General features: G+C 51.1%; 16 protein-coding genes across 25 annotated transcripts; 5 read left to right on the top strand and 11 right to left on the bottom strand.

The window, feature by feature from the left end:
• The first annotated feature begins 1081 nt into the window (after window positions 1-1081).
• On the top strand, window positions 1082-1905 carry H257_11395 (hypothetical protein). Its single transcript, XM_009838304.1, has one exon. It carries the CDS (start codon window positions 1186-1188, stop codon window positions 1729-1731), a length of 546 nt encoding a protein of 181 aa, XP_009836606.1. The 5' UTR covers window positions 1082-1185; the 3' UTR covers window positions 1732-1905.
• Window positions 1906-1973: 68 nt separating this feature from the next.
• H257_11394 (hypothetical protein) lies at window positions 1974-2949 on the bottom strand. Of its 4 annotated transcripts, XM_009838303.1 has the most exons (4): window positions 2634-2949; window positions 2454-2578; window positions 2270-2394; window positions 1974-2217 (listed from the first exon to the last, which is right to left on the bottom strand). In XM_009838303.1, exons 1-4 carry the CDS (start codon window positions 2891-2893, stop codon window positions 2107-2109), a joined length of 621 nt encoding a protein of 206 aa, XP_009836605.1. In that variant the 5' UTR covers window positions 2894-2949; the 3' UTR covers window positions 1974-2106. The 4 variants fall into 4 exon arrangements, with proteins under 4 accessions (XP_009836605.1, XP_009836604.1, XP_009836602.1 ...); XM_009838302.1 differs by having other exon boundaries at window positions 2270-2578; XM_009838300.1 differs by having other exon boundaries at window positions 1974-2394.
• A 125-nt stretch (window positions 2950-3074) lies between these two features.
• Window positions 3075-5208, top strand: H257_11393. 2 transcript variants are annotated; one of them, XM_009838299.1, is made up of 4 exons: window positions 3075-3217; window positions 3284-3383; window positions 3438-3669; window positions 3731-5208. In XM_009838299.1, exons 1-4 carry the CDS (start codon window positions 3083-3085, stop codon window positions 5169-5171), a joined length of 1908 nt encoding a protein of 635 aa, XP_009836601.1. In that variant the 5' UTR covers window positions 3075-3082; the 3' UTR covers window positions 5172-5208. The 2 variants fall into 2 exon arrangements, with proteins under 2 accessions (XP_009836601.1, XP_009836600.1); XM_009838298.1 differs by having other exon boundaries at window positions 3438-5208.
• H257_11392 (hypothetical protein) lies at window positions 5185-5693 on the bottom strand. The gene has a single exon (XM_009838297.1). The coding sequence runs from the start codon at window positions 5671-5673 to the stop codon at window positions 5221-5223; it is 453 nt and encodes a 150-aa protein (XP_009836599.1). The 5' UTR covers window positions 5674-5693; the 3' UTR covers window positions 5185-5220.
• A 309-nt stretch (window positions 5694-6002) lies between these two features.
• Window positions 6003-6930, bottom strand: H257_11391 (hypothetical protein). The gene has a single exon (XM_009838296.1). The coding sequence runs from the start codon at window positions 6896-6898 to the stop codon at window positions 6035-6037; it is 864 nt and encodes a 287-aa protein (XP_009836598.1). The 5' UTR covers window positions 6899-6930; the 3' UTR covers window positions 6003-6034.
• Window positions 6931-7061: 131 nt separating this feature from the next.
• On the bottom strand, window positions 7062-8679 carry H257_11390 (hypothetical protein). The gene has a single exon (XM_009838295.1). The coding sequence runs from the start codon at window positions 8497-8499 to the stop codon at window positions 7219-7221; it is 1281 nt and encodes a 426-aa protein (XP_009836597.1). The 5' UTR covers window positions 8500-8679; the 3' UTR covers window positions 7062-7218.
• Window positions 8680-11443: 2764 nt separating this feature from the next.
• H257_11389 (hypothetical protein) lies at window positions 11444-12863 on the bottom strand. Its single transcript, XM_009838294.1, has 2 exons — window positions 12792-12863; window positions 11444-12747 (listed from the first exon to the last, which is right to left on the bottom strand). The coding sequence occupies exons 1-2, from the start codon at window positions 12838-12840 to the stop codon at window positions 11486-11488; spliced, it is 1311 nt and encodes a 436-aa protein (XP_009836596.1). The 5' UTR covers window positions 12841-12863; the 3' UTR covers window positions 11444-11485.
• A 1346-nt stretch (window positions 12864-14209) lies between these two features.
• On the bottom strand, window positions 14210-15600 carry H257_11388. 2 transcript variants are annotated; one of them, XM_009838293.1, is made up of 3 exons: window positions 15151-15600; window positions 14564-15099; window positions 14210-14503 (listed from the first exon to the last, which is right to left on the bottom strand). In XM_009838293.1, exons 1-3 carry the CDS (start codon window positions 15496-15498, stop codon window positions 14266-14268), a joined length of 1122 nt encoding a protein of 373 aa, XP_009836595.1. In that variant the 5' UTR covers window positions 15499-15600; the 3' UTR covers window positions 14210-14265. The 2 variants fall into 2 exon arrangements, with proteins under 2 accessions (XP_009836595.1, XP_009836594.1); XM_009838292.1 differs by having other exon boundaries at window positions 14210-15099.
• Window positions 15601-16459: 859 nt separating this feature from the next.
• H257_11387 lies at window positions 16460-17725 on the bottom strand. Of its 2 annotated transcripts, XM_009838290.1 has the most exons (3): window positions 17410-17725; window positions 16838-17358; window positions 16460-16793 (listed from the first exon to the last, which is right to left on the bottom strand). In XM_009838290.1, exons 1-3 carry the CDS (start codon window positions 17686-17688, stop codon window positions 16511-16513), a joined length of 1083 nt encoding a protein of 360 aa, XP_009836592.1. In that variant the 5' UTR covers window positions 17689-17725; the 3' UTR covers window positions 16460-16510. The 2 variants fall into 2 exon arrangements, with proteins under 2 accessions (XP_009836592.1, XP_009836593.1); XM_009838291.1 differs by having other exon boundaries at window positions 16462-17358.
• Window positions 17726-17727: 2 nt separating this feature from the next.
• On the bottom strand, window positions 17728-19348 carry H257_11386 (hypothetical protein). Of its 4 annotated transcripts, XM_009838286.1 has the most exons (4): window positions 18965-19348; window positions 18399-18919; window positions 18046-18345; window positions 17728-17997 (listed from the first exon to the last, which is right to left on the bottom strand). In XM_009838286.1, the coding sequence occupies exons 1-3, from the start codon at window positions 19286-19288 to the stop codon at window positions 18108-18110; spliced, it is 1083 nt and encodes a 360-aa protein (XP_009836588.1). In that variant the 5' UTR covers window positions 19289-19348; the 3' UTR covers window positions 17728-17997; window positions 18046-18107. The 4 variants fall into 4 exon arrangements, with proteins under 4 accessions (XP_009836588.1, XP_009836590.1, XP_009836591.1 ...); XM_009838288.1 differs by having other exon boundaries at window positions 18046-18919; XM_009838289.1 differs by having other exon boundaries at window positions 17728-18345.
• A 344-nt stretch (window positions 19349-19692) lies between these two features.
• On the top strand, window positions 19693-20026 carry H257_11385 (hypothetical protein; the record flags this gene model as incomplete). The annotated part of the gene is made up of 2 exons (XM_009838285.1): window positions 19693-19942; window positions 19995-20026. 2 exons carry the CDS (start codon window positions 19693-19695, stop codon window positions 20024-20026), a joined length of 282 nt encoding a protein of 93 aa, XP_009836587.1.
• A 59-nt stretch (window positions 20027-20085) lies between these two features.
• H257_11384 (hypothetical protein) lies at window positions 20086-20463 on the top strand (the record flags this gene model as incomplete). Its single annotated transcript, XM_009838284.1, has 1 exon — window positions 20086-20463. One exon carries the CDS (start codon window positions 20086-20088, stop codon window positions 20461-20463), a length of 378 nt encoding a protein of 125 aa, XP_009836586.1.
• A 44-nt stretch (window positions 20464-20507) lies between these two features.
• On the top strand, window positions 20508-20955 carry H257_11383 (hypothetical protein; the record flags this gene model as incomplete). The annotated part of the gene is made up of 2 exons (XM_009838283.1): window positions 20508-20651; window positions 20701-20955. The coding sequence occupies 2 exons, from the start codon at window positions 20508-20510 to the stop codon at window positions 20953-20955; spliced, it is 399 nt and encodes a 132-aa protein (XP_009836585.1).
• Window positions 20956-22634: 1679 nt separating this feature from the next.
• Window positions 22635-23171, bottom strand: H257_11382 (hypothetical protein; the record flags this gene model as incomplete). Its single annotated transcript, XM_009838282.1, has 2 exons — window positions 22635-22960; window positions 23168-23171. The coding sequence occupies 2 exons, from the start codon at window positions 23169-23171 to the stop codon at window positions 22635-22637; spliced, it is 330 nt and encodes a 109-aa protein (XP_009836584.1).
• Window positions 23172-24028: 857 nt separating this feature from the next.
• Window positions 24029-24396, bottom strand: H257_11381 (hypothetical protein; the record flags this gene model as incomplete). Its single annotated transcript, XM_009838281.1, has 2 exons — window positions 24029-24325; window positions 24370-24396. 2 exons carry the CDS (start codon window positions 24394-24396, stop codon window positions 24029-24031), a joined length of 324 nt encoding a protein of 107 aa, XP_009836583.1.
• A 355-nt stretch (window positions 24397-24751) lies between these two features.
• H257_11380 (hypothetical protein) lies at window positions 24752-25561 on the bottom strand (the record flags this gene model as incomplete). Its single annotated transcript, XM_009838280.1, has 2 exons — window positions 24752-24776; window positions 25020-25561. The coding sequence occupies 2 exons, from the start codon at window positions 25559-25561 to the stop codon at window positions 24752-24754; spliced, it is 567 nt and encodes a 188-aa protein (XP_009836582.1).
• Window positions 25562-26138: the final 577 nt, after the last annotated feature.

The raw sequence follows: 26138 nt of genomic DNA, 5'->3' as shown, positions 1-26138 counted from the left end.
CGTCAAACGCTTACGCTTACACTGGAAGCATTGTATCAATCAAGTCGACTTTTTTCATTGTAACGCAAGAACTAATATCCTTCAGAAAACTTGGCCTGTGGCATTCAACTTGCATGTAGATTAGTGGCTCCTTGATTGTCTAATAAAATGACCTCCAAAATATAAATCCGGACTCAACTCGAGCCAATAAAAATGGGCATCACGTCTCCGATTGGCAGGAAAGGCGTGCGTACTTCGAAGTAAGGCAGCCAACCACCATCAAGTATTTGCACCCGAAGAAAAAGTAGGCCTTAAGTTCCGTAGATCCCTGTATACCTGTGAGCTCCGAGATTGAGCGCAGTGTTGTGCGTTGGGCGAGTGGTACTCGCAATATCTTTGCTTTGACCTGCTCGGCGGTATAGGCCCTCTTCCTACCCACCCGACCCTTCTTTCTGCTCGCAACCGAAACTTTGATGTTGCCGGTGGTAACCCCTTGGCGAATGGTGGAATGATGGCAGTTGTACTTCTCCGCAAGCACCTGCGCAATGCCGTTGGGCAATCTGGCCAACTAGGTCTTTCTGCTGTTCAGCAGAATCTCCCGAAGGATGGCCTCGCGGTCATCGTTCGTCAGGTCATGCTTTTTGACACGCATTGCGAATGTTGATCACTATTTTATATGATTTAAAGTATGTGGACGACTTCTGCGATGGTTGTTGTGTATTTTTCCCTCGCTGACGCATGACTTGACAGGACTTGGCGCGCTTGTTCACATAAACCAATCAAACACGAGAAATTCGACGATGGGCAGACGAAAGATAAGTTTGAAAATCACTTGAAAATATAATGACGTGTCATTTCCCCCCTCCCGGAAACTACACAAGTATTTTGGGACGGAGTATCTCTTTATTATCAGTAGTATTTATTTCAATCTTCCAAAATAGCTCCAATAAAACCCACTACTGTATGAAAGTGTGTTTTCCCCGCTTCGTACGATTTGCAACGTCATTTCACCAATAGGAAGTCTACATACAGCATTTAGGATCGGTTTAGCCCAGTGTGACTTTGTCAACTCACGATTCGACGACGATCGACAGATCCACACTGACCACACAAGCAATTTTACTGTTAAATTTGTGTATAGTATGCAAGGTCGTAGTGGTGTGCATTATTTGGTCATCATAATCGCATATTCGTCCGAATTGAATCATGGCGAGTCTGCTTCGTTGGTTGATCGTTCTTGTGTTCTTGGTGCTTCAAGGCGCCTGCGAGCTGCCCAAAGACCTCCGCGTGCGTCGCGAGATGGTGCCCGTGGGCCAGCCCCACCGCGACGCGAGCGGTAGGATGGTGCAGGACACGGCGGAGCGCATCACAGTGGTGGACCCCGAAGAAGAGCAGGAGAACCGCGAGAAGGAAGCGAGTGGCCAAGTGACCAAAGGCGGCAAGTTCAAGGCGCGTCGGCAGTTCATCTTTACGGGTCTGGCGTTGCTGGCCAAGGGAATCGCTGTGGGCGTGAAGGTGGCCAAGGTGGCGGCGGTGGGAGCCAAGGCGGTCAAGGCGGGCGCGGGTGTCGCCAAGATGGGCAAAGTGGCGGCGGGCGCAGGCAAGGTCGCCGCCAAGGCCAAGAAGGCGGGAGCGGTGCTCAATAAGGCCCAGAACGTGGTCAATAAGGTGCACAAGGTGGCCAACGGTGTGCGAAATGGAGTCCACCAAGCGCGAAACGTCGCCCAACACTTGCGCCGACGGCGCCCGTAGGACCTTTTGTATCGTAGAATTGGGCACTCAGTACGACACTGCCTCTGTTTATTGACATGGATGTACTAACGTTACATAGTTAGTATTCATACCAGCAGTAACTGTTAATACTGTAGTTAGTGTACTATATCGACAGAAGGATTTAGCCAATCAGATTACAGGAAACCAGAGTCAATATCTGATTAGTGTGTGACTTCAATTAGTGTGATTACATTTTAAGGGTAAAAGGGCAATATTAACAGGTCAAATGATTATGATATACAGACCCTGGTGCTTGTTAATACACGACTAATGTTATTGATTCCCTGTGTTTAAGAACACCATGTGAACTAAAGCGGCATGTGGCGGGGCAATTCCTTGGGTTTACGGACGTCATCACGACAGGATCTTCTCGCGCTTCATGGTACGTTCGTCGAACTTGACCAAGAAGACTGTCTTTTCCCCACCGCCCGCGATTTCGACGGTGTGGGCGTCCACTTCGCAATACTATTTCCATGCATCAAGTTAGATGCGACGTTGATCGGGCGACGAGACGTACAAAGCCTCCCGAGTCGAGGATGCCGCGAATGACCCCCGCGGTGTACGCCGCGCAGTTGAGCTGGCCCATGTCTGTGGGTACGGAAATGTACTTGTTCGTCAACGGCGCGTTCTCGTGGATCATGTCTACATGCAGAAACGTGCCATGACAAGAAAGTGCAGCATCATCAGCTCGTCGTTATTACATTCGTTTTCGTTCCCGGTGCTGCGTTCCAGCGCATCCGCGGGTTTCCCGAACAGTGTCTTCCAACACACAGACACGACAAACTGGAGCATGTTGATGAGGCGGGTTTCCCGGCGCAGTTTGTCCCTGGGAGGAAGAAGCAAGCATTGGGATGAGGAAACGCAAGAAGGCAGACACGTACTTGGACACGTTTCCGTTCATGTCGCGGTAGCTCAGGAGCTCCAACACTCGCACGCCGACGCCATACCCTGCGGCCTCGAGCTTGCGTTCCAAGTCGCTGATGTTGAGCACCCGGCCTTGGAAGTACTGGACGAATTCGCAGAAGAGGAACGAGAACGCGCTCTCGCTGACCTCCGTCTTTCCCCTACCCAGTGGTCGATCCAAGTGGCTCTTCTTGTTGAGTCTTGTGGTCGCCGCCGCCGCCGCTTGCCGTTGTTGCATCCTTCGGTGGAGGTATTAAATGCACCAGGTTTTGTATAAAATTAAAGAGTTCCTCCATCGAGATTTGGTCGTCTATTTTGGGGCGACAGAAATAGGCCCAACGGTACTAAAATCTTCAGTGGGTGCGTCCGGATAATATCCGGTAACCCAAGATCTCGGGGTTTCACGATTGCCAGAACGGATTTGTGAATGACAGCCATGGAGGTGGTTTCGAGCGGCGCGGCGGTGCTCCACGGGTTCTTTGCCGCTGCGGGCTTCGTCCTGCTCTACTTCTCCTATAAATACGCGCGCAAGTACTACAACCAAGCTGCCTTCCTCCTGCCGGTACGTCCATCCTGCATGTATGTAGTATGCCTTCGATTCATCCATTCGACTGTATGCAACACGTAGCCGTTCGTGTGCATTTGCGTCATCTACGAGAACATGATCCTCGCGACCGTGGGTCTAGACAAGGACTACGACAGCGTCAAGGTCATGCTCGCGTTTCAGTGTACATTCCTACGTACTCCGTCTTATATGACTCTCACGTGCATGAGTGGTATAGCGTGCATCATTCCCGCGATGCTGCTCATCTGCTTTGAAGTCGCGTACCTCGTGCACAAGAACCGGTCGGTAAACTTTTGCGGCATTTCGTTCGACTCTGGACACCGCACCCACCGCGACGACTGCAAGTCGACCTTTCTTCGCTTCGCCATGTGGCTCGTGGGGCTCGGCCTGCTCACGCTCAAGCTGCTCGTGTACTACCGGTACTACGACGACATCGTGTTCACCTCGGGGTACGTGCTTCATCCTGTCCGTTTGAGTATTGCGTCGTCTTAGATGTGTGAATGTGGGCAGCATCTACGAAGTCAACGGATCCGCCACCGTCGGCACCGTCCTGACCATCATCCCGGCGTTCTCGCTGGTCGTGCTCGCCATCTACATCGGCATGCGGCTGTGGAACTACGGAAGCAACTACGCGTACACGGTGCACTCGACGTGCTTCAACCCGTGGATCTGGATGATGGTCGGTTCCTTCCTCCTCGCCGCGGGGTACCTCATGCCGGACCCGCTCTTCGCGCGCACGTCCAACGGTGGTGAAATCTGCATGCTTGCTGCTATTATCCGGATGTTCCGGGAAGTGCACAAGGATTTGCAGGAAGGGACCGAGATTGCGAATACACTGCTGGACGGGTCCGCGGCCGGCCTCCACGATCATGCCACGTCACCTCGAAGCATGCAAGACAGCAGTCCGTCCACGTCAGCCGCGTCATCGTCCCACGCCAAATATGACCTCATGGGATCTCCAAGACGGACGATGGAGGAGACGCGGCTCACGGACGCACACACGGACGCGTACTTGAGCGTCGTGATCGCTCGCACCAAGGAAGCTAGCACCAACCCCATGACGGTGGTGCCGCCCTGGAAACGGCATTCTAATGACGAGTTTGTGGACGTGGCGTTGAACGGTCCGTCGAGGCCGGTGCCGATGCTGCAGGAGCTCAAGCCCAAGCCCGGGTCCGTCCACCCGGTCGCGTCGACGGGTTTATTTGACGACATGCCGCTGATGGACTTCCCCCCTGCGTCGTTCTTTGGGAGCATGAATGAGGAGACGGAAGTGACGGTGTACGAGGCCACTCATGTGCCGCTGGACCTGCTCGCGGAAACGGACAGCGTCGCCATGTCACCGTCGGTGGAGGTCGTGTGCGACAGTGTTGATCCAGCACCTGTGTCACAGAACCAACCCAAAGTGATAGAAGCTGCAGAAGACGTCGACCGGTTGGCGTTGTCAGAGGTCATTGTGAAGGAGAATTCGTTGGAAGGAAGCGCGGATGTTGCAGTGACAGCGGTGGATGAGATTGAACAAGAGGCAAAGGTGGAGGAGCGAATCGACGAAGGAGTTGTCCGAGCTTTGGAGTTCATGGTGCATCAAGTCCAACAAGCTCATGCCGCGATGGACGAGCAACACATGGACACCTCATGGGAGCACGTCCCCGCCGAGCCAACCAGTCGGATGGACGAAGGACATGGCCACGTTCATGAGGACACTCCCTGTGGCTTTGACGAGTTGGAACTGTCCAGTCTCATGGAGGAGTCCACTGCCGAGGAAGAGGAACCGCCTCGTCCTTCAAGTTCAGAGCAGCATCCACCGTCAAGAGAAGAGATGGATCTGATGGACGTGATGTTCTCCATGACGGGCATGGAAGTCGAGGAAGAGGGGGACACCAGCATCATCGCCGTCTCGTCCTCGAGTCGTCCCGGCGGAGTAGATTACGACGATGCACAGTCGACAATGTAATTGCAAACAAAAGTGAGGGACATCGTGTCAAACGTGTGGATTTTGATACTTAGTTTTCGTACACCCACGTGTTGCGGGTGGCGTTCCATTCGGTGATGCCTTCAGGGAACCACAACGCGATTTCGTGGTTGGCGGATTCCACCGAGTCGGAGCCGTGGCAGATGTTGCGGCCGACTTCGACGGCGTAGTCGCCGCGGATGGTGCCGGGGGCCGAGTCGGAGGGCTTGGTGGCGCCGAGCATCTTGCGGCCTTCCTTGACCACGTTGAACCCTTGCCACACCATGGCGATCACGGGGCCCGAGTTCATGTACTCAATCAACCCGTTGAAGAAGCCCTTGCTGGACAAGTCGGCGTAGTGCGCTTCCAAGTGGGCCTTGCCGGGTTGGGTCAGCTTGAGGGCAACCAACTGGAATCCCTTCTGCTCGAAGCGCTTGATGATTTCACCCACGAGGTTGCGCTGGACGCCGTCCGGCTTGATCATGATGTACGTGCGTTCGGCCATGTTGAAAGGTGAAGGAAGATTCAAAAGTGAGGGATGATCGCCAGCCACTGGAAGCGAAGGATATACGGATACGTCTCCACATATCCGGATAAAAACGCTCCAAGATCGCGAAAAGTCAAAGCATCATGATCAGAACGGCGAGCATCCAAGCGCATGGAATGAAGTGGATGGCCAAGGGACTGCAGGAAGTAGGATGCCGCCGTTGGAAGGACGAGGCATGATGCGGTTCTCGGTCATCGCTCATGTCACTCTTCAATATCGACGTCGCCAACACTCATCAGACCTTCGCCCTCGAAGGTTATGTAAGTCATATCTACGATCACAAGACATCTACGATACTAGTATGAACATTATCTCAGTGTTATATAGTCAAAGCTCCCGTGCTACAGTCCTTGCAGAACCACGTGCCGGACGGCTGCTCCGTGAGGCCGACGCAGTCGAAGTGGAACCATTCGTACTTGCAGTCTTCGTTGTCGCATCCGATCATTTGGCCGTACGAAATGCGCCGGCAGTGGCAGTATAGCGGTTCGTTCGGGTCGATCGGCAGGTCTTCCAGCAACGGCAGGGCCACGGCGGCGGCCTCGGGGATCGCTTCCAGTTGGGCGTCGGCGGCGTTTCGCTTGCGGCCCCCTGACTTCTTCGTGACGGTGACGGGAGCGGCGGCAGACGACGCCGCACCAGACTTTTTGTTGGACGCCACAGCCACACTGACTTGAGTTGCAGGCTCGGCAGTCGATTCCTTTTGCTTCTTCACCGGAGCCACGACGACTCGCTCATCCTCGTACTCCCCGTTCGCCTTGAGCAGTGCTGTGTAATTCTCTAACTCGTTGTCCAGTCGCCGGATGTGGTGGTCGATCAAATCGTAGCTCTGCGACGCAATAGCGACCTTCTCATCCATCTTCTGTACGACCAGGTGCCGCTTCGCCTTTAGTTTCGCCAATGGGCTGTTGTCCAAGTCAGGGGGAACGTCTGCATCTGCTGCATCGTCCTCAACTCCTACCAATGCCCGAAGTTCTTCCTCCGTGGGTTCAGGCAGGGTCGTGTCGGCGCATCGCACTCGGACGCGCTCCCTCGCATCGCGGAGGTACGTGCTCTGGGAGTCACGCAGGCTGTCGAGGAGTCCACTGGTTGCCTTGTCCAGCTCTCGCATGAGATCGAAATTGCGCTTCACCTCCGACGGGAGCATGTAGATGCTCTCGAGGTAGTCTTCCAGGTACGTTCCCATGCTCAACCTTCCTTACCTTTCCATCCAACAAGAAACAAACACCCTGTAATCTAGTTCAAGGGATATCATTAGATTACACAATGCATAGGTTTATACAGGCTAAATGTATCCACATCCAACATCAAATCCGATGTAGCATGTTTAGTTTCCATCTTTTATTCTCTTATAAAGGTTATGTGAATGTATGTCCTCGATTTATACTATGAGTACACTCGAACGTTTGAAATCATATTAACTTCCACAAGTTATGTATTTCGCAAAATATTTTTCGTGACGTTGGCGCCAAGAACTTTTTCAAATGTTCCATACTTTTTCCATTATTACTTGCCGGCGACAGAATCGATCAAGACCTTGTATCCTTCGTCCAGCGGCACGTCCTCGTTCAAGAGGGCGTGGCAGATGACGGGGATATCTGCGTGAAGGTCTAGGAAGTCGGCGAGGAACACCAGCAGGTGGAAGTCGCGCAGGGCCGCCTTGTAGTCGCGTCCATACTTATGCAGAATCTGCTTGAGCATGGAGCGGGTGCGCATGCTGCCTTCGCGGTGCAGCGGCGGGAACTCGCAGTGCAATGCTGACTCGTACGGTTGAACCGGCACCACGCACAGGAAGAAGTTGTTGTCGATCTCGTTCGTCGCCTTCATCTCGACCATGGCCGTGAAGGTCTCGTGCACGCCCATTACCGTCGGGATGGCTTCCACGGGTACGAGCGCGCCGGCACTGAACATTTCCATGCACTGGTCGCTCACCTGGAACGCCTCGAATGACGCCTGGCCGGTCGCGTCCACCGTCACTTTGACGCTTACAAACGGGGAGGACGCGCCGCCGGCGGCATCATCGCACTGTAGCTGCGACGCCAGAAGGATTTCCCGCGACGAAAAGTGAAAGTCCGCTTCTTCGCGGGGAGGATGGCTGAAGATCCACCCGACTTTGGACCAGCCGAGCGCCGCCGCCACCACGTCCGCCTTGTCCGCATGAGGGTCGTCCATGACCTCAAATCCGTGGAGATTACCTTCCTGGGGCGGTTCGTAGATGCACTCGACCGTCACAACGCCGTCAGCACCCACCGTCCCGTACAACCACCCACAGCGGCACTGTTGGAACGCAAAGTTGCGCAGGTAGCTCTGAAACCCGTTGCATGACGCGGCGTCGAGTCGAACGGCGTTGCAGTGCGCAGTCTTCTGGGCCTTGATCTTGAATTCGAACTCGGAATCCATCTCCATAAACTCCCCTAGGGTCCAATGCATCTTCATGTCGCGCAACGCCTTCATGCCAGGACGAAACCCGGTCTTCCCCAAACGCGTGTCGTACGTCGCATGGGTGAGAGTGCCATCCGCATTGATCTTCCGATGGACAACTCCCCCCGTGGATATCGCATCACCGTCGAAGTCGAGGTGCAGCATGTCACCATGTCCTACTTGCAGGGAACGGAGGGTGGTCGTGTCGGCCAAGCCGTCACCCTTGGGATCGCGAGATACATGCTGCCGGGCGACAACAATCGCATACTCATGCTCCACCCACTTCTTCACATCCAAGATAGTCGATGCGGACGTCAGATCCGGCACGCGCCACGTCCCCGCTTTCGACCGCAGGCGGATCAACATGAAGAAATCGATTGTGGGTTGTACGGATACAAATTATCCGGTGTACCCCGAATCGTCGAATCCGACCGTTGATTGATTGGCTAATTATTTGACAGAGTTTTGTCAAATCAAATGTGACATTGAGTGACTCTGAAAACGAATACTCGGGAGAACTACTATTAATACAAGTAACCACCTTGCCACACATATACAGTATTACTCAAAAATAGGAATAACGTTATTGTCGATTTGATACTGCGAAGTACAAATTTGGGGACGGGGTGCAATCGAATCGCGCCAACCAAACCGATCCACAATCGATCTGATTGGTTGAATTTCATTGAGAAGGTTTTGATTGGCTAATAATTTTGAGCTCATCTGAGGTAGCCAATCAGATCGATTTAAATTCCAACTAGAAACCACACCACAATACGAAATTTCACTCGAAAGCACAATATGTCCAATCAGGTTTTAAAGAATTTACAGTCAAGATAGTATTGTGGATTCGATACGAATTTCCAGACCCCGTCGAATCGAATCACGAATCGACGCTATTGGCTAATCCATTTTTGAGTGGGTTTGATTGGCTCTTGCAGGAAGGACAAGGATATTCAACCAATCAGAACTCCAGTGTGATTCAATATTGATTAGAATTCACAATACTTCGAAGTATTTTCTCATTGGGATATCTCGTCCATCCGTTAGGGCGTGTTTGGAGCGACTTTTGTGTCAGCGGTTTTTGGAAAAGTAGCCAATCAAAATCGTTTCCATCGGCTTTTGCAAAAACCGCTCTGGACGACCTCCTTGAGGTCGTTTACAGCGACTTTTGGGATTGTGGCTATTTATTGGGCAAAAATATCAGAATAAATTGTTGGTTGCAAACCAAAATTTCGCAGGAGCACGCCGCCCAAAGCACACCCTTGTCGGTTGCCGGTGGTTCGTTACTCCACTCCGGTGTGTACTGGTAGGTCCTCGACGGGATAACTTTACCCATGTGAAGCACGGCTGTGGTAAGTCATTTCCATGTCGAGGGTAGCTGCACACAGAACGCATCGAACGCTGTACACATGCCCCTCCCGCGCGACCTCCTATTTGTACTGAACCCTAGGCTCTGTGTATTGTAAACTGATTTCAGATTAGCTAGGCGTTGATCTTATGGGTTGCGCATGCCTAGAGTTAGCAGTGATGACTGCACGACTCCTTCGGGAAGGAGAAGGAGTCGTGCAGACGCACAATCGTTTGACTTTTCGAGGGGCTTCATTCGAGTAACGAGCATTGCTTATAGCACCAATCCTCGATATCTTTCACTAAAGACTGCCGTGTAGGAGCTGCGCATCCACATTCCATGGACACAGATCCTGTCGCAGCCCATCGAGATCAAGCTGTACACGGTAGAGTTGATCCTCAGGTTGAAACACATAGCATTGTCGGTCGGTTTGACCTTTACCTGTGCGCCATTAGCGTGGCAGTCTATATTTCCAAGCCGCCGACTTACGACTGACTTGCGTAGATACATAGTTCTAATGCGCTATATCTACTCTACGTCGTTTCGCCACTCGCCGCCTGAACATTTGGCCACCACAGCCACTACGCGACAACAATTTTCTGCGCTCCGCTGTCATAGAGCTGAAAATGTACAATGAATTTTAGGACGCATCATTGGTTGATTTTTCTCTGTTATTAACCAATGTCAGTGAAGGCAAAAAGTCGCTGATATTTCAGCGGCTTGTAGAAAAAGCCAAAAACCGCTGACACAAAAGTCGCTCCGAACACAAACTCAAAACTACTGTAAACTTACATCGTCGTTGACAGATTCGCGGGCAACACTGCGATGATATAACGTTAGTACAGTGTACGCATATTGAAGCTGTGTGAACCTGGATTTGAAGCTAGGCGACCAACAATTGCCATGAACTACATATGTACCGGTGTAGTACCGCACGTTGTTGAGCCACCAGTTGAAGCAAGGGATGACAATAATTATTTGTCGTGAGCGAAATATATAGCATACTTTGGTAGATCTCAGCAACAACGTTGGCACGTGGAGTAGCAGCAGTGCTAAACCTGATGCGGCAGTCTGAGCCCGTGGTCTTATTCGAAGTTGGCATCACTGTTACTGTACCATAGCTGTGCAAGTAACAATCAGTATTGGCTTCTCGCGGCTCTATTTTATTGCATAAAATGGACTGGCAACACTTGCTTATGGGAAAAATGTCTCGGAGAACAACCTCAATCCAAGCCCCAACCCAATAGGATCTGTACATGTTCCTCCATGTAAGAGCCCAACGGGTGTCAAACGAGTTTGAGCAATCTGCTTGAGAAAAAATGTAGCACTTGACCAGATCACTCTTGTACTAATATGTGGACACTTTGATCAGGAAATGCCAAGTGGAGCAACGGAATTGGAACAATTCTACTCAGCAACCACTAGACTTTGCCACGTCAAAATTTCCAACTTTGCTGGATGCTACGGACATTTCGCAACCAGGTGTACTGTAATTTGCATCAAACGATCAGGATACACTGAACAAGTACTACCGGTACTACTTGAGGTACTAGAGTCCAAAAATGCTTGTTCAGTTCCAGCGTCCTTTGCGCGCGTGTAGAAGTGCCGATGTGAAATACTAGTAACGATTTCGAACAACCGCCTAATCAACCCACAGTTACAGTAGCCATACATTTAGCGTCACCTTTTCCCAGTTAGTAATACAGTGTATCACTTGGTATGGACAGAGTTGCACGGACAGTGGGAGGATTAGGCGGAACGTGATGTTGCAGAATCATTGTCCGTGGTGGTAAGCGCCATGTCTCCTCGCGTAAACCATTGACGCTTCTCCAACTTTTACCCACAGTACAAGTAACGTTAGGGGGGTTTCGGGGTTTGATTTTTGGATTTATATACCGGTAAATAAATCCACAATGGGGTGGGTGAGTTTTATGAGTATACATACAAACACTCAGTCTAAAGTGATAGTTTACAGGGCATGTGAGATTAATAATGGTTTTCCTATCCGGTTGTTTCCGGCTTGATGATATTCGACGGTGACGACGGGGTGCTGGTGAAGTTCTCGAGCACGTTCATGAGATGCACCGCGTACATCTTGCGCTGGTCGGTGTGTGTCGCCACTTGTCTGTCCTTGAGGCGGTCCACGGCCGTGGCGACGCTGTCCGAGTCCACGTTGAACACGTTGGCGACCTCTTCTACCGGGACAAACCCCGTCTGGGTACTGGGATGTTCGATCGTGTAGTACGTTCGGACGCGGGTGGTCGAGGGTCCCGTGCGGTCTGCCACGAGCCACTGCTTGGTGTTCACGGTCCACGTGGTGTCGTCCAGCGGATGGGCTTCGTCCATGACGGTCTTTAGGCACAGCATGGTGCGGTTGTCTTCGTGGAAGCGACCTTGGATGAGGTAGTCGGCGATGCTCTGGTTGGCCGGACCCACTTCTTCGCGGGCGTACTCGATGTCCTGACCTTCGTTCACGAGCGCCGTGTAGTTGTCGTCAAAGTCTCGCTGGAGGTAGAACTGCGCGAACGTCTTCTCCGCCACGTAGCATGCTTGGGACACGTCTTCCAACCCATATTGGACCGTGAACTGGTGCATCACGCGGGTCTCCAGCACGCCTTCATGCACCTCGACCACTTCAACATCCACATATTCGTCGTCTTCATCCGGATAAACCAAGTGAGCCAGTGCGCGATCAGCATTTCGGTGCATATGGCGGATGACCCACGTGATGCCGACATGGCGGGACGCGTCGTCGCCGGCGAAGAGCGTGGACTGGCGCCATGAGTCCTGGAACGCATGGGGGACGGACGAACGGGGACTGTTGATGGACGCGATCCATCGCTTCAGGAACCCGTACATGCGGTGGTTGTGCTCGACCTCCTTCTTGAGCGATCGGTTGTCTCGCACCTTGTCGAGTGTGTCATCTTTCAGGGCCTGCGCGATGTCTTCCCACGGCAGCAGCGACGTCTGGCATCGCTTGAGGGTCTCGATCTGGCCTTGCAGGTCGTAGATGTGTCGTTTATAGAACTCGAGCTCCTTGACCCGCTTCGTCTTGATGTGCGACAGGCTGTGGTACAGCGGGTGCGCTTCAAAGTCGAAGTCGTCGGACGCGGTGGGACTGTGGAGTGCCACGACTGACGGCGGGTGCATCAACGGAGGCGTGATGTACTCGAGCTTGCGCTTCTTCATCACGAGCGGCTCCATGAGTGAGTACGACGACGTGGAGAGTGCGGTCATGGCTGCGAGTCGTAAAGTGGAGCAAGCTGGACAACGAGTTACCAGTAGTTGCTTTGACAAAGGAACTTACCACTCAGTTCAAGTAATGCCCACACACAGATGCATCTTTCTGAGACCATCCCGACAGCCACATGGGTTGGGCCAGATGGCTCGGGTCGCCTTAGTAGCCAGACTTGACGAGTATAGTAGTAGTACTAGTACAGTATAACTTACAGTTAGTAGTCATTTAATATATGTACTACCGCTTTTACAAGCCACCATACTTTAATCAAGATATGTGGACTTAATATAAAGAAACCTTCCAACGCGATGTTGTCCACGTAAATGAAGTGCATGGCCACGCCGTGTATGCGACAGCAACGAAATGGCATAATTTTAAACTATTTACCACCAGGTTTAATACATTTTCCTATATACACACCAGCTTCAACGGGTGCATATGAAAACGAGTGTAAATATGCATAAATATTCTCTTTTGAGCACCACGAGTTTCAAAGTACAGTACGGAAAAGTGTGCAAGGGCCGCGAGTAGCTTCGTGTCAAGATATATACAATCGTGATATAAACCCAAGGAAAAGCTAAGCAAGCTCCAGGTTTATTATACTGAAGTACTAATTAGTGAATCGAACGAGTAATACAGGCCTGACCGGCAGTTAAATGCAGAGGTTCGCTAGTACAACAACAGGGCGCTGTTCGATAGGTTTTAGATGTCCAGATGACGATTTGCAATGCAAAACATTTCCAAAATTACAAATTCACCACGAGGAATTCAGACCAAGTGGAAATGCGATGTTTTGCCTTCAGGTATGTACTTTATTTATATTAATAGCAATAATATTTATATTTATAGCACTTGCCAGCAACGATTTCGTCATGCTTGGATGTAAAATTATACGTATACAATCTGTACCGGTACTGTTCATAGTATTCTCTCTACGAATCGGAAGAATCAATTGTGTCTCTGATCCCGGTATAGGTACCCCGAAACCCCGAGTGATTCCAAGGTGTTTACTTCGAGACACTAACCAGCTAATGTGATGCACTCTACACCATCCTTAGTGTAATGCAGAGTATCACCTCTGTCAAGGCCTATTGCGACAGCTTGAAATCAACGAGCTTTTTTGGAGATTTTCTGTCTTTTCGTAGATATATATATATTTTTTTTTGTGTTTCTTGATGATGTGTCATTTTATCCAGATAACAATCCGCGCCCCCAGCTGGTTTCGTCGATTAGTATACCACGGGGTTGATGTGTGGACAGTGCCACTGTCGAAATGTATCTTGATGTTTGTATAGCATACTGAATCCAAGTCCAGTGCCCCCACGTACGTCCATGACAATGTTCCAGGCATCCCACGCAATCGCAAAGAAGCCGCGGCGGCGGTGGCACCACCGATGACAGAAGTAGATCTGAGATACAGTATACTAGTACTACTACATATGTCCATCTATCATGCCCAAGGCAGCAAGCACCACCACCACCACGGAGCTCTGTACAGGCTGTACTATGTACGTGTTATCCGTGGTAATATCTGGCTCTACTTCTAAAGTCCGGCGGGGGTGGTGCATCGAATGAGACTGGTCAAGTGATCAAAGAAGAGTTGCCTCTGCCGAACATGGGCTCGGTTGAGGAAGGCGCGGACATGGCCCGACTGGTGTAGATGGAACTCTGTCGCCATCTCGTCCGCCGACACGATTCGACCGGCGGCGGTCCGCGGGTGATCGAGAGAGTACACTGTCCGCACTCTTGTCGTGAATGGCCCCACTGGTTCCGCCACGGTCCTGCGACGACGTTTCAATCATCATTCATTCCACCATACATTGATTCATTCTTTACTGTACCACAGATGCGCGTCCAGCACCCACGCCGCGGCATCTTCCTCAGGAAACGCTTCATCATGCAGAATCGTTCGACACACGACCGTGGTGCGGGATGGAGTGCGGAACTGGCCATGCAGCGAGTGGCTGCGGATGTTCTGCTTGGCCATGTGCACGGACATCACTTGGCGGTCATATCGAAGCGCGGCATGTTGCACTGCATGGCGATCCTCGAAGAACGTCGGCGCGTCCTGCCGGTACGATGTGAACGAGTTCTCGGCTAGCCAGTACACATCGGACGCTTCCTGGAGCGGCAGGTCCACGGTGTACTGCACCATGCAGTCCACGCGGAAAAGACCGCCGCCGCCGTCGTCATCCACGGCCACATTCACTTCCACGAGGGATTCCATGCTGTCGGGGAACGAATGGCGCGACATGGCGCGATCCGTGTTGTGGTACGAGTGCTGCATGATCCACAGCTGCGCCGTGCGTCGGATGTCGTCGTCCCCTTGGATGAGGTGGGAATGGCGCCACGTGTCCGCATGCGGGTTCAGGGTCCTCTACGGTACATCATGACGTCAAAGGGGAATCGGAATCGTGGACACGCGCACTTGAGGTGGTGGAAGCAGCATGGCCGTCACCCATGTCTGCAACACAAGGTTCACGTGTTCCTGTCGCTGGAGCTGCCGCTTTAGTGATCGGTGGTCTCGGACTTGATTGAGGGTGTCTTCTTTGAAAGCCAGGGCGATCTCTTCCCATGGGAGGAGTGTGGTGCGAGACCGCTGGGCTCGAGTGAGCACTCCTTCCAAGTCGTACACTTGTCGTTCGAGGTTCTGGAGACGCTTCTTCCGGCTGAGCTTCTTCGCCTTGATGCGTTGGGGAGGTTTGGCAGTCGAAGGTGGCGGCGGCTTCTTCGTCGGCTTCGTGATCGGGGAGATCAATGCATCCTGCATCGCCATGGTCGTCGCTAGCCTTCGCCGTGCTTCGACGACAACGAGAATGCATCATCATGACTGTGATTGGCCCATTGCCAGCTTCAAGGAGTAGCTAGTAACAAAAGAAGGTGGAATTACGGTCGACATAACTTGGTCGTGTATTGTTATTCTCATCGTGCCATCAATTGTAAACAGTGCTTGCATCATCCAAATGGCGGCGTGGGTCGTGTGGGTTGAGAGGATAGGCGGCTCGTTCAGACTCCATACGATCCTACACGGCCCCGTCCGCGCACGGACCCATGCTCATCGTGAGCTGCGGCACCACGCCCGACGCCAGGCACGTTCAGCTGAGCTGATATCGTCTCACACAAGGTCGAGATCCTTCTGCACGATGCTACCCATCGGCTCTTTGGGTGATCGATGGAGTGCGCACTCGTGTCGAGTGAGGTCACTTCCGCATTCCTGCGCGACTACGTTCCACGAAGTACTGGATACGCACCGCCGTCTTCACGATGACCGACCGATGGTGACACTGGAGTGTGCGCGTCACATCGTCGAATGACCGTTTCGACCCCCATGCCTAGCAACTTCCCCTGAAGCAACCCATTCATCGTTCTGGTACATGGCGGCACTTTACTATGGAGGAGCGCTCGAAAGCGTTGGCGCTGCCGATGCTGAGCCCGCACGAGCTCTTACTTGGGTCTCGTGGGGAAGTGGGCGTCGCACAGCAGCAAGCTAAAGGCGGTGGCGATCTCCGCCACAGGCACCAGTCCCGCGATGGTCTGGGGGTGGTCGATGGAGTACACGCGCGGACGCGAGGGAGTCCTCCAGCACCATCTAACTGTAAGATCCAATGATCATCCGGATAAAACCACTTTGATACTGTTCTACTGCTGAATGCGTCGCTCGAAATAACATAAAAATTTGCAGTGAAATTCAAATTCTGTGCTCTACGACGAGAATGGATTGGCTAATATCCAAACATTTCAGCCAATCAGCGACACATATATTAGATTGACCAATGGGAGTGCACCAATCAAGAATCGTTCAAAATAGTGTTTCCCGTTTCCCCGCACTTTGGAATCTCCACCAGCGCCAGCAACACCTTTTCCACAAATGCAAGGTACAAGCGCCGCTGCCGCGCATGTCCGTGCTGCAGACGAGCACACAACCGCTCTCGCATTCTCTCGTCGATGGGGATCTGCATCGCATTCGCCAGCGTTTCCATAGGTACCGTCCCCGTGCATGTCTCGGGATGCTGCATCGTGTACAGCGCCCGCAGTCGAGTCGTCGTCGGTCCCACGCGCTCCGCGACGTACCTGCTCGAGGATTGACGCAGGAGTTACAACAAGAACGAACGTACCACTCGCTTGAGTCGAGGATCCATTCGGTTGTCGACTGCGACGGGAACGCTTCGTCGTGCACAATCGTGCGGAACACGGTCGTGGTGGTGTCCCGGTCTTCGATTTGTCCATGCAGGGAGTTCTTCTGAATCCTCTGCCGTGGAGAAGGGTCTTCCTCGCGATGATAAATCACTCGGACGGCGTCGAGGACTTGGATCTGGGAACGCGTGGGCATCCTTCGGTCCCTGACGTAGTCGGTGAAGGTGTTCTCGACGACCCACAATGCACGCGAGAATTTGTGTAGCGAGTGGGGGAATGTGCACTGCACCGCTCCTTGTATCGTCATGCGGTTATCGTCGACGGTCACGGCAACGTCTACGCAAGTCTCCATGGTGTCGGGAAAGACGAAGGTCGACATGGCGCGTCGCGTGTTGTGGTACGCTTGCTGCACCATCCACGTCTGGGCTTGGTGTCGCGCGTCGTCGGATCCTTGGAACAAGTAGCAGTTCCTCCATGTCCCAAGCTCCGAGCTGAGTGTTCGCTACAACCCAAGGGGGGCATGAGGTGGAGCGACTACTCGTAGGTTGCGTACCTCTGGAGGGAACATGGTATGTATCCAAGCTTGCAACGCGACGCACAGGCGCCGGTGTTGCTCCACGTGTTGACGCATCACACGATGTTCGCGCACATGCTCCAACATGTCGTCTTGCAGTGCCTTCGCAACATCTTCCCAAGGCAACGCCCCATCATGCGAATGATGTTGTCGCTTGGCTTTCCCGAGCATCACTTCCAAGGCATATACGGACCTCTGGAGTCGCTGAACCTGCATTGCCGGCGTCCGTCGTCGGTGGTCGGTCGACAGCCCCATCATCGAGGGATTGAAGTCTGGGAAATAATATAAATACAACTACTGATATTAATTATAAGTGATCCGCTCAAAATAAGTTCATATTTCGTTGAATGGCATAAGATGAACGTTTCTGCCAGGATCTTCTGCATGCATGAGAGAGACGAGGTGATGTTGCTCGGGACGACGAAGGCCACGGCGACGACGCTTGCACGCATGCTCACGAGACATGGATTCAGTCGCGTCGGCCGTGCACTCAAGCACGCCGTCAAGGATATGGCCATCGAATCCCAGTCCTCGGTTCAAGCTGGTCCCAGCATCACGCGGGGCTGCCTAAGAGGTCGAGAGGTACATATTGATATGCTGCGTCAGAGTTCTCACAGTCTTATAGTACGCCTTAACAAGAGAACGCGTGGACACATCTCAACAGAACCAACTACACTCTATCTACGCCCGTGCAAACACACGAGGACGCGATCCAAATGGTCGAGGAACACTTGTCTCTGCTGGAGATGCATCCATTCGATGCGACGACGGACGGTCGCCACGTCGAATGCCGATGCGCCCACGGCCCTCCCCACCGCCGCCACGGACGCCGGGCCGTTCTGCGACACGGGGTGGCCGATCTGGTACAGCGACCGCACGCGCGTGGTCCGCGGCCCGACGTGCTCCACTACCGTCCTATCCCGTCTTCGTCATAACATGACGTCATTACTGCCACATAAGCATAGTACCATTCCTGCATGTCCACAATCCACTGGTCCGGGGCGGCCGCGGGTGCGTCATCGTCGTGCAGAATCGTGCGGAAGACGATTGTGGTGCGATCCGGCTCATGGAACTTCCCGTGGAGACATTGCTTGCGGATGGGCACGATGACTTCGTCGTCGCAGCCGTACCGGACATCGCCCTGGGTGAGCCGCCGCAGGTCGTCGGCGGGGGGCAGTCGCGGGAGGTGGCGATGGGTGGGGAAGTGGTTGTCGGCAATCCACGCCGCTTCCGAGACCTCGTCGAGGGAGTACGGCACCACGCACTGGGACATGGCCATGATGTTGAACTGGAGGTCGTCGGTCACGTCCACCTCGGCTTCCATCACCGGGTCGGCCGTGTCGTCGGGAAAGTACATGCGCGCCATGGACCGATCGCGGTTGAAGAACGCATGCTGGACGATCCACGACTGGGCCATGCGACGGGTTTCGGCGTCGCCAGACAAGAGATGTGAATGTCTCCACGTGTCGACATGGGCGTCTAGCAGTTTCTATCGGGGATGATGGAATCATCAAGCAATGCCGACGAGGGTTACCTCGGGCGGCCGCATGCTCACGACCCACGCGTGCAAGACTTGGTACATGCAACTCTGAACCTCCACCTGGCGCTTCAGACTCCGGTTGTCCCTCACCTGGTCCAGCGTATCATCTTGGAGAGCCTTCGCGACTTCTTCCCACGGTAGCAACGTGCTAAAGTTGCGCTTGGCTTTGTCCAAAACACCTTCCAAGTCATACACACGTCGTTGCAGGAAGAGCAGTTTCTGCTTCTGGCTTCCCTTCTTCGATCGACGGACCTCCAACCGCCGCTTCTTCGCCATCGGCGATACTACAGGGGGCGAGCTCATCGCGTCTTGTGGCATGCGGTGGGTGGGTGGTGGTTTGGAATTGGGCTGGTTCTCATTTTAAAGTGTAGTTTCCGGAAATATCTCAAAATTGTATCCAGATGCTGCGTTTTGCGAAATAATTTTCAAGCCAGTAAGCGCACTTAAAAGATGCTATCGCACTTAACATGACGCTGGCTCATCGAAATACTACTTCCTCTGTTCGACTTTACAGCCCGGGACACACACTTCTCAGCGACCCCAAAAATTCATTTATTGTCCAAATTTCATATGCCATATCACGTTTGAAAGAGAATGCAAAGATGAAGGTATTTTCCTTTGGCTGCAAAGCCTAAAATGAATTCGTCATCCATGTTCCACGCAATAATTCAAAATAATTAATTTTCATTAAAAAATTACGGAACTTGCACGCATCGATTGACATGGACCTTGCGCAAACACAAGAGCTCACGTACAAGAGAAAGATGGAGGTGATCATCCGCCTCCATCAACTCACGATCCTTGGCAAGCTGCCGCGTGGTGCCTTCACGTCAACAGCCACGCACTTCAATCTTCATCGAACCACTGTGTCCAAAATCTGGAACTCATACTCGACCAACTGCATGATGCCGTCGTCCAAGCTAGGCCGCGTCGGGCGCAAGGAGGTCTACGATGTGGAAACAGTCACGGCCCGTATCGCAGTACTCCTGAGACCCAGCGATCCACTCTCCGTGACATGACTGAGGCCACCGGCGTGCCAACAACGACCCTCCATAAACACCTGAAAACCCGAACGATTCAGCGGCGCTCGTCAAGACTCAAGCCACTACTTCCCGATGCGAACCTCATCCAACGACTCGCATTTTGCCGCTCGCTGCGCTCCTTCCGCGCTCGCGAACAACCACGTCCAAGCCGTTGCCAGCGAAGCCGGTCTTCCTGAAACTTTAGAATTTAAGGGCATGTGGGACATCGTGCACCTGAATGAAAAGTGGTTTAATGCGGACAAGGATCGACGAAAGGTGTACGTTGTCAAGGGCCAAAGTGTTCGCAATCGAGTGTGCAAGAGCAAGCGCTTCATTCCCAAAGTCATGTTTTTGGCTGCCGTCGCGCGTTCAGATTTGATCACGAGCGTGGAGTTCGACGGGAAGATTGGAATGTGGCCGTGCGTGAAGTACCTTCCAGCTCGGGCAACCGCGCCGCCGGAACTCTGGTGACGACTTTGGTGAATGTTGATGGTGAGCTTTACCGTGACTACGTCATGACGCGTGTGATACCTGCAATCAAGGCGTGTTTTCCATCGATGAACAAGCATGTTGTGTTACAACACGACAATGCCACGCTACACAGAGTCATCACGGACGAAGTCCTTGCCTGCGTGTCGACCGATGGCTGGACGTTTGTTGTCCGCTCCTAACCTCCGAACAGCCCGGATCACAACATTTTGGACTTAGGATTCTTTGCTTCCATCCAAGCGCTGCGATATAAGTTTGAGAGTCATTCGTGCGACCCTTGCTGCGTTCGCTCTCTTTGAAAGCGACAAGTTGGTGGACGCGTTCCTGACTTTGCAAGCGGTCATGCGTTTGGTCCTCGAGAACAACGGCGGCAACCAGCTCCGTTTGCCACATCTAGGCAAGAAAGCCTTGCGCCGCCGGGAAACTCATGACCAACGTGTCCTGTCCATCTCATCTAGTCTAGGTTACCAGTGAGGTTTTTAACCAATAATATGCATGCATTGACATCATTAGCCAATAGTAGAGAAGTGTCGTCGTCGGTATTGTGGAAAAAGTGGGTTTTTGTAATGTCGGCAGAAATTCGAACAGAGGAAGTACCTAGTATTAATAGTAATACTTACGGATGGGATGACACATGGATGAAATCGATTATATATTGATATCATTGTGTGTTTCTGTGGTCAAGGTAATAGAATGCCTAGATTTTGACTTGGATGACATGCGACGAATCCTGAATACTACGTAGTAGTAGTAGATGTTTAAGGGAAGAATTTACTTCATGCCCGAGGTGGTTCATTTCTGTACGGATAATCAATATTCGGATGTCACCTGGTTTTCTGGTAGGTGAACACAATTGTTCATGCCTGGTACAGTCCAATGCAGACTGAACAGGTCGCTGTTGTTGCTGCGGCATATACGATATCCTTCGTGTGCGTTGTTGTTGCTACCATACTGGGTCGTGTGGACAAGTACAATGTCTTCACTATAACAACCGTCGACTTTGACTCTATGCTCGGCAAGCCACAGTTCAATCAGTGGTTCGAGACCAACCTCCGTTGTAGCCAAGCTACCTTTACTCAGCTTGTGTCATGATTTCGCGCTGTTCAGCCCGATATGTGCCATTGTACGACGCTGCACTCATTCGAAAAAAAGGTTGCTGTATTGCTCTACTTTCTTGGTTCCGAGGGTGGATACCGCGAAACCGTGCTGCGTTTGGCATGTCAAAGTCCTGGTCCGTGGAAACAGTAAATCACTTTGTCACTATTTTGGCTGCCCATGTAAAATCGTGGATTAAACAAACTCCCAAGGCTGCAGCAGACTGGGCCCAAATAGAAATGGAATTTCTTGCCAAACAAAACATCCCTCGTATTGTTGGAGCTGTCGACGGGACCCTGGTCAATATTTGTCGGCCAGATGATTTCGACGGTTTTTACAATCGCAATGGCGACCCCTCCCTCAACATCCAAGCTCTGGTCGATGCGAAGCTCAAGTTTTTGTCCGTGGATATTCGTCCTGGGTCGTATTCCGATTAAAAAAATTGGAAAACCTCAAAACTAGGTCAGACAATTCATGATTTTCATTCCGCTTCAAAATCGTTTCTAATGATTAATCGATAAATTTAGGCCGTACGAGCCGTGATAAAATACCGGTGGGCTGCTTTATCCTTGGCGACGCCAGTTACACGTTGTTTCCATGGTTGGTTACCCCATTTTTGCCACACGAAGAAGGTGGAAAACTGTCGAGTATGTAAAAGCATTTTAACGTTAAGCACTCCAGCACCAGAATGACAGTCGAATGTGCCTTCGGGCGACTGAAGAAACGGTTTCGAATATTGAAGACTCCCTTAAAAGAGAAGACTCCCGACCGCACAGTCTGCGTCGTCACGGCTTGCTTTGTTCTCCACAACATGTTCTTGCAATTTAATGATGGCCTTATTGACATTCCGTGCCCAAGGCGAGACCAAATTAATTACGTGCAACCCTACGACGAAGGCGATGGCGAAACGAACAAGTTCCTCGGAACGAGTGCGTTGTCCAAGAGATTATCAATTGCAAAAATATTGTACAGATAAATTTGATAATAGAGATTTTCAATTGCAAAAATATTGCAAAGATAAATTTGAAAATACTAAAGTCAACAAAACTTAATTGTATTTATTGCTGCTTCTTTGTGTGGGCAACCATGATGGCGACAAGCTGAGCCATTGTGTCCGACTGCGCCTTGATCGCATCCAGAACGTAATCCAACGTGGCACGTTGTGCAGTCTGTGCCGGAGGCTGCTGCACCATGGAGGTTCCCAAGAACATAAGTCCCTCCTTGATGGCATTATACCCAGATTCCAAAGACTCCGAATTGGATTTTGACTTCTTGTTTGGGCTGCCTTTTTTCGCCTTTTTTCGTTGCGGCCCTTCAGTCTTGCTTTGTTTCGGCCCTTCCGTCTTTATTTCTGGCGCGTCGACGTTTTCCACCTCAGACGTTTCTACAAAATCATTTCTCGTCAGAATAAATTGGTCAAACTAAAATCATTTTAAAAATCGGAATCAATTATCTCTCACAAAAATAAAACTTGCTCAAGCAAAAATCATGGAAAAATTCGGACTCAAGAAAATGGAAAAAGATAGCATGATACATTTATTGATATCGATTTTTGTTTCGGCGTTGTCATCATCGCTGAGATCGTCCGTACTCATCAGAGCTTCCCTTTGGTAGCAAGCTTTTTCACCCCAGTATTCCAACATAACATCGTAGTGCATTGGAATGGGCTGCAACGAAGAGTTGCCGGTAGGACTTGGCAAACTTGGCTTTGAGATTGACCACGTTTTGAATTTTGCAAACTAATCACTGGTGATAAATTAAAGTGTACATAAATTACAAAAATATCTGACCTTGTCCTGCACTTGCTTCGACGTGAATTCACGTTTCATGGCAATGCTAAGCTCCGTCGCAAGCATGACGTAAGCCACACGTTTCCTGTAGTTGTTCTTCGACTCAAAACGTGTGGCCAAGTCAGACTTGTAACGAAGGTCGAACATTTTTTCGACACTCGCATCGCACCAAAGTTAGGCCCTTTGGACTTATGGACGCAACTTCTTCGATTTGCGGCCCTGTGAGGGCACTATATAGAGGATTGTTTGATCCATGCAATTGACCACAAATCCTTGTGGTCAATTGCACAATGCTTGGATCGGTTTGACTGCCGAATTCGTCGTCGCTCATTCTACCCGACTGGACCCAGGTTACAGTGAAACAAGAATGTCTGCCAAAAGCAAGAATGGTCCATCTCTGTCTGGAACCACCAACTCAAACATGAACATTATCCGAAAACCGGATACCGCTGACCAATCATATTCATTTCGTTCATGCTTTTCAGACAGAGACATGAACAAAAACCTTCAGCGACCAGGCCCTAACGCAATCTGTCTTTTATATAACACAGACCTTTACTACATTGCGATTATTTATACTTACAGTAGTCGACAGCTTGGAGGGTGCCTGCCAAAAAAGAATCGTAATATAGAGTTTTTCTGACTTTCCACAGCATAGCTGCTTATTTAGATGCGGCCAATAAGAAGAGAGAAAAAATGTACTTCTCTGATTCTGAACTGTCCGACTCGCTACTGCTGCTATCGCTGTTGCTGTCGTTGCCGTCATTACTGTTGTCATCGTCGCTGTCACTCGCGTCGACTTCTTGTTGCTCCATGATGTACTCGGCCAGCTTGTTGAGCTGCCTATCGGCCTTGTGAATGCAGCCCTTGATGCTGTATGCCGCCAACTCAGCGAAAGCTTGCGTCAACCGTACATGCACGTCCTTGAACTTGGTATCTTGTGTGTACTGGCGTCCAACCTACCATTTATTTGTAAAACATTGTATTGTATATACCACTGTACTTGGCCTTTTACGATAGCCCACACCATCTCGATAGGTTGAAGGTCACTATGGTAAGGTGGTGTGTAAACCACTTCATGCCCTGCGGCACGCGCCAGCGTTACAACCTCGATGTCAATCTTATCGACATACACACTAAGCTTTTTCCATAGTGCAGCTTTCGTATCATTTGTGAAAGAAATGCCGTACGTAGTGCAAGCATTCTGTAGGACACTCTTCTTTTGTCCATACTTAGGTGTACCCGTAGGGAGACCTTTATGGTATTTTGCATTGTCCATTACTATAACAGCGTTTTGCAATCCAAGACCCCTTATTTCTAAAAGAAGTTTGGTAAACCAACTGACAAAATATGCATGGTCAAACATTCCGTGATAGTCCTTTGTTTCAGGTCTCCCAGTTCGTTTTCCCCCTTGAAATATATCTAAGCATAAGAGTCGGCTATCCATACAACCACTGTCTAGAATAGCAGCAATGAAACAAAATCTATTCACCTTTGTGTTTTTCTTTCACTTCAACATCAAGGTCATCACTCGGATCAAATAATGAATCATCCTGCCGGCTATAATGGTGATGAATATAACTCTCATCTAAATATATAACAGGCCGTCGGTTGACATCGCCCGATAAAACATCACACATTTCAGAAACATACATATCACGATGCTGAATATTATCATCGGACATGCGGAGGCCGAGGCCCCTCTTTTTCTTTCTCCTTTTGTAGCCCAGTTTTGCAAGCGCCCTTTGTGTCGAGCGGTACGCGGCTTGCGTGGAGGATTCCGATTCCGGATCAAAATCCAGGCGGTTTTCAGACCGCAAAAAGTGGGCAACGTCCTTGGCGACGGTGCGTTGTCGGTCTTGACGACGATGGCGGACGAATTCTTGAATAATCTTGGCCAGGTCGGACGTCACCGGCAGTCGTGTGCGGTGGTACATGTCCCGTGATGCTTGGGGCTTGGTCGTGGTGGTGCCGCGCTGGATGAACTCCTTCCACACTTGTTGGACTAGTTGCTCCTTGCGGCGCAGTAGGCGGGCGGCTGTGCGGGAGGCTGCCGGTGTTCCATCTTGGCGGAGAACTGCATTGGCCATTGTTATGTCGAGAATCTCGTTCTTTGAGACGTATCGGGAGCGAGTCTTCTTTACGTACGCAATGGCGCGGTCGATGTCGCTCGCTGGGTGGGTTTCCGTGGGCATGGTTGGTGTGTGATGCTGGTGTCGAGAATCAGAGCCAGTGGGGTTTTGCATGTGTAATGCTTGAAGTTTTTATTGGGTTTTTGCCTGTCCTTTTCAGCGATTGTATAGTGTGTCAAAGTGTATTTGGTATGAGGGTGAAATTTGACAGGTTTTCAAAATTTGAACAATGATATCTTAGGGTGTATGCAGTTTCAAGATAATATTGTTTTGTACATTTTTAGCGTCTTCGGAGCGCTACAGTTTTCGTATTCACCTTTTCTTGATTGTGTTTTTGTAGGAAAAGTTATGGCCAAAGACCCCTCGAGACTGTCGACCACTGTTAATAGGGAGAGTCAGTTTAGAAACTCTCCACTCATTTTCGATTTTCGCCCAATCTGAAAAGTAAGTAGTGAAGGCAGGAAAAGCAAGGGAGAGTCAAAATAGAACCAACCGTTTTCATCTATCCGTATCGGTATATTATGCTGCATTGCTGGCACGGCCAGCAATGGCACGGCCACGGCGGTTGGAGAGGTCGGCGATATTGGCCGACCTCGATGGCATGGTTCGAACGCTTGTGACGTGCAATCCAACTTTGTCG

The sequence above is a fragment of the Aphanomyces astaci genome (genome assembly GCF_000520075.1).
Source record: "Aphanomyces astaci strain APO3 unplaced genomic scaffold supercont1.33, whole genome shotgun sequence".
Classification (NCBI taxonomy): Eukaryota; Oomycota; class Saprolegniomycetes; order Saprolegniales; family Verrucalvaceae; genus Aphanomyces; species Aphanomyces astaci.
This window is presented reverse-complemented; position numbering and strand designations above follow the sequence as displayed.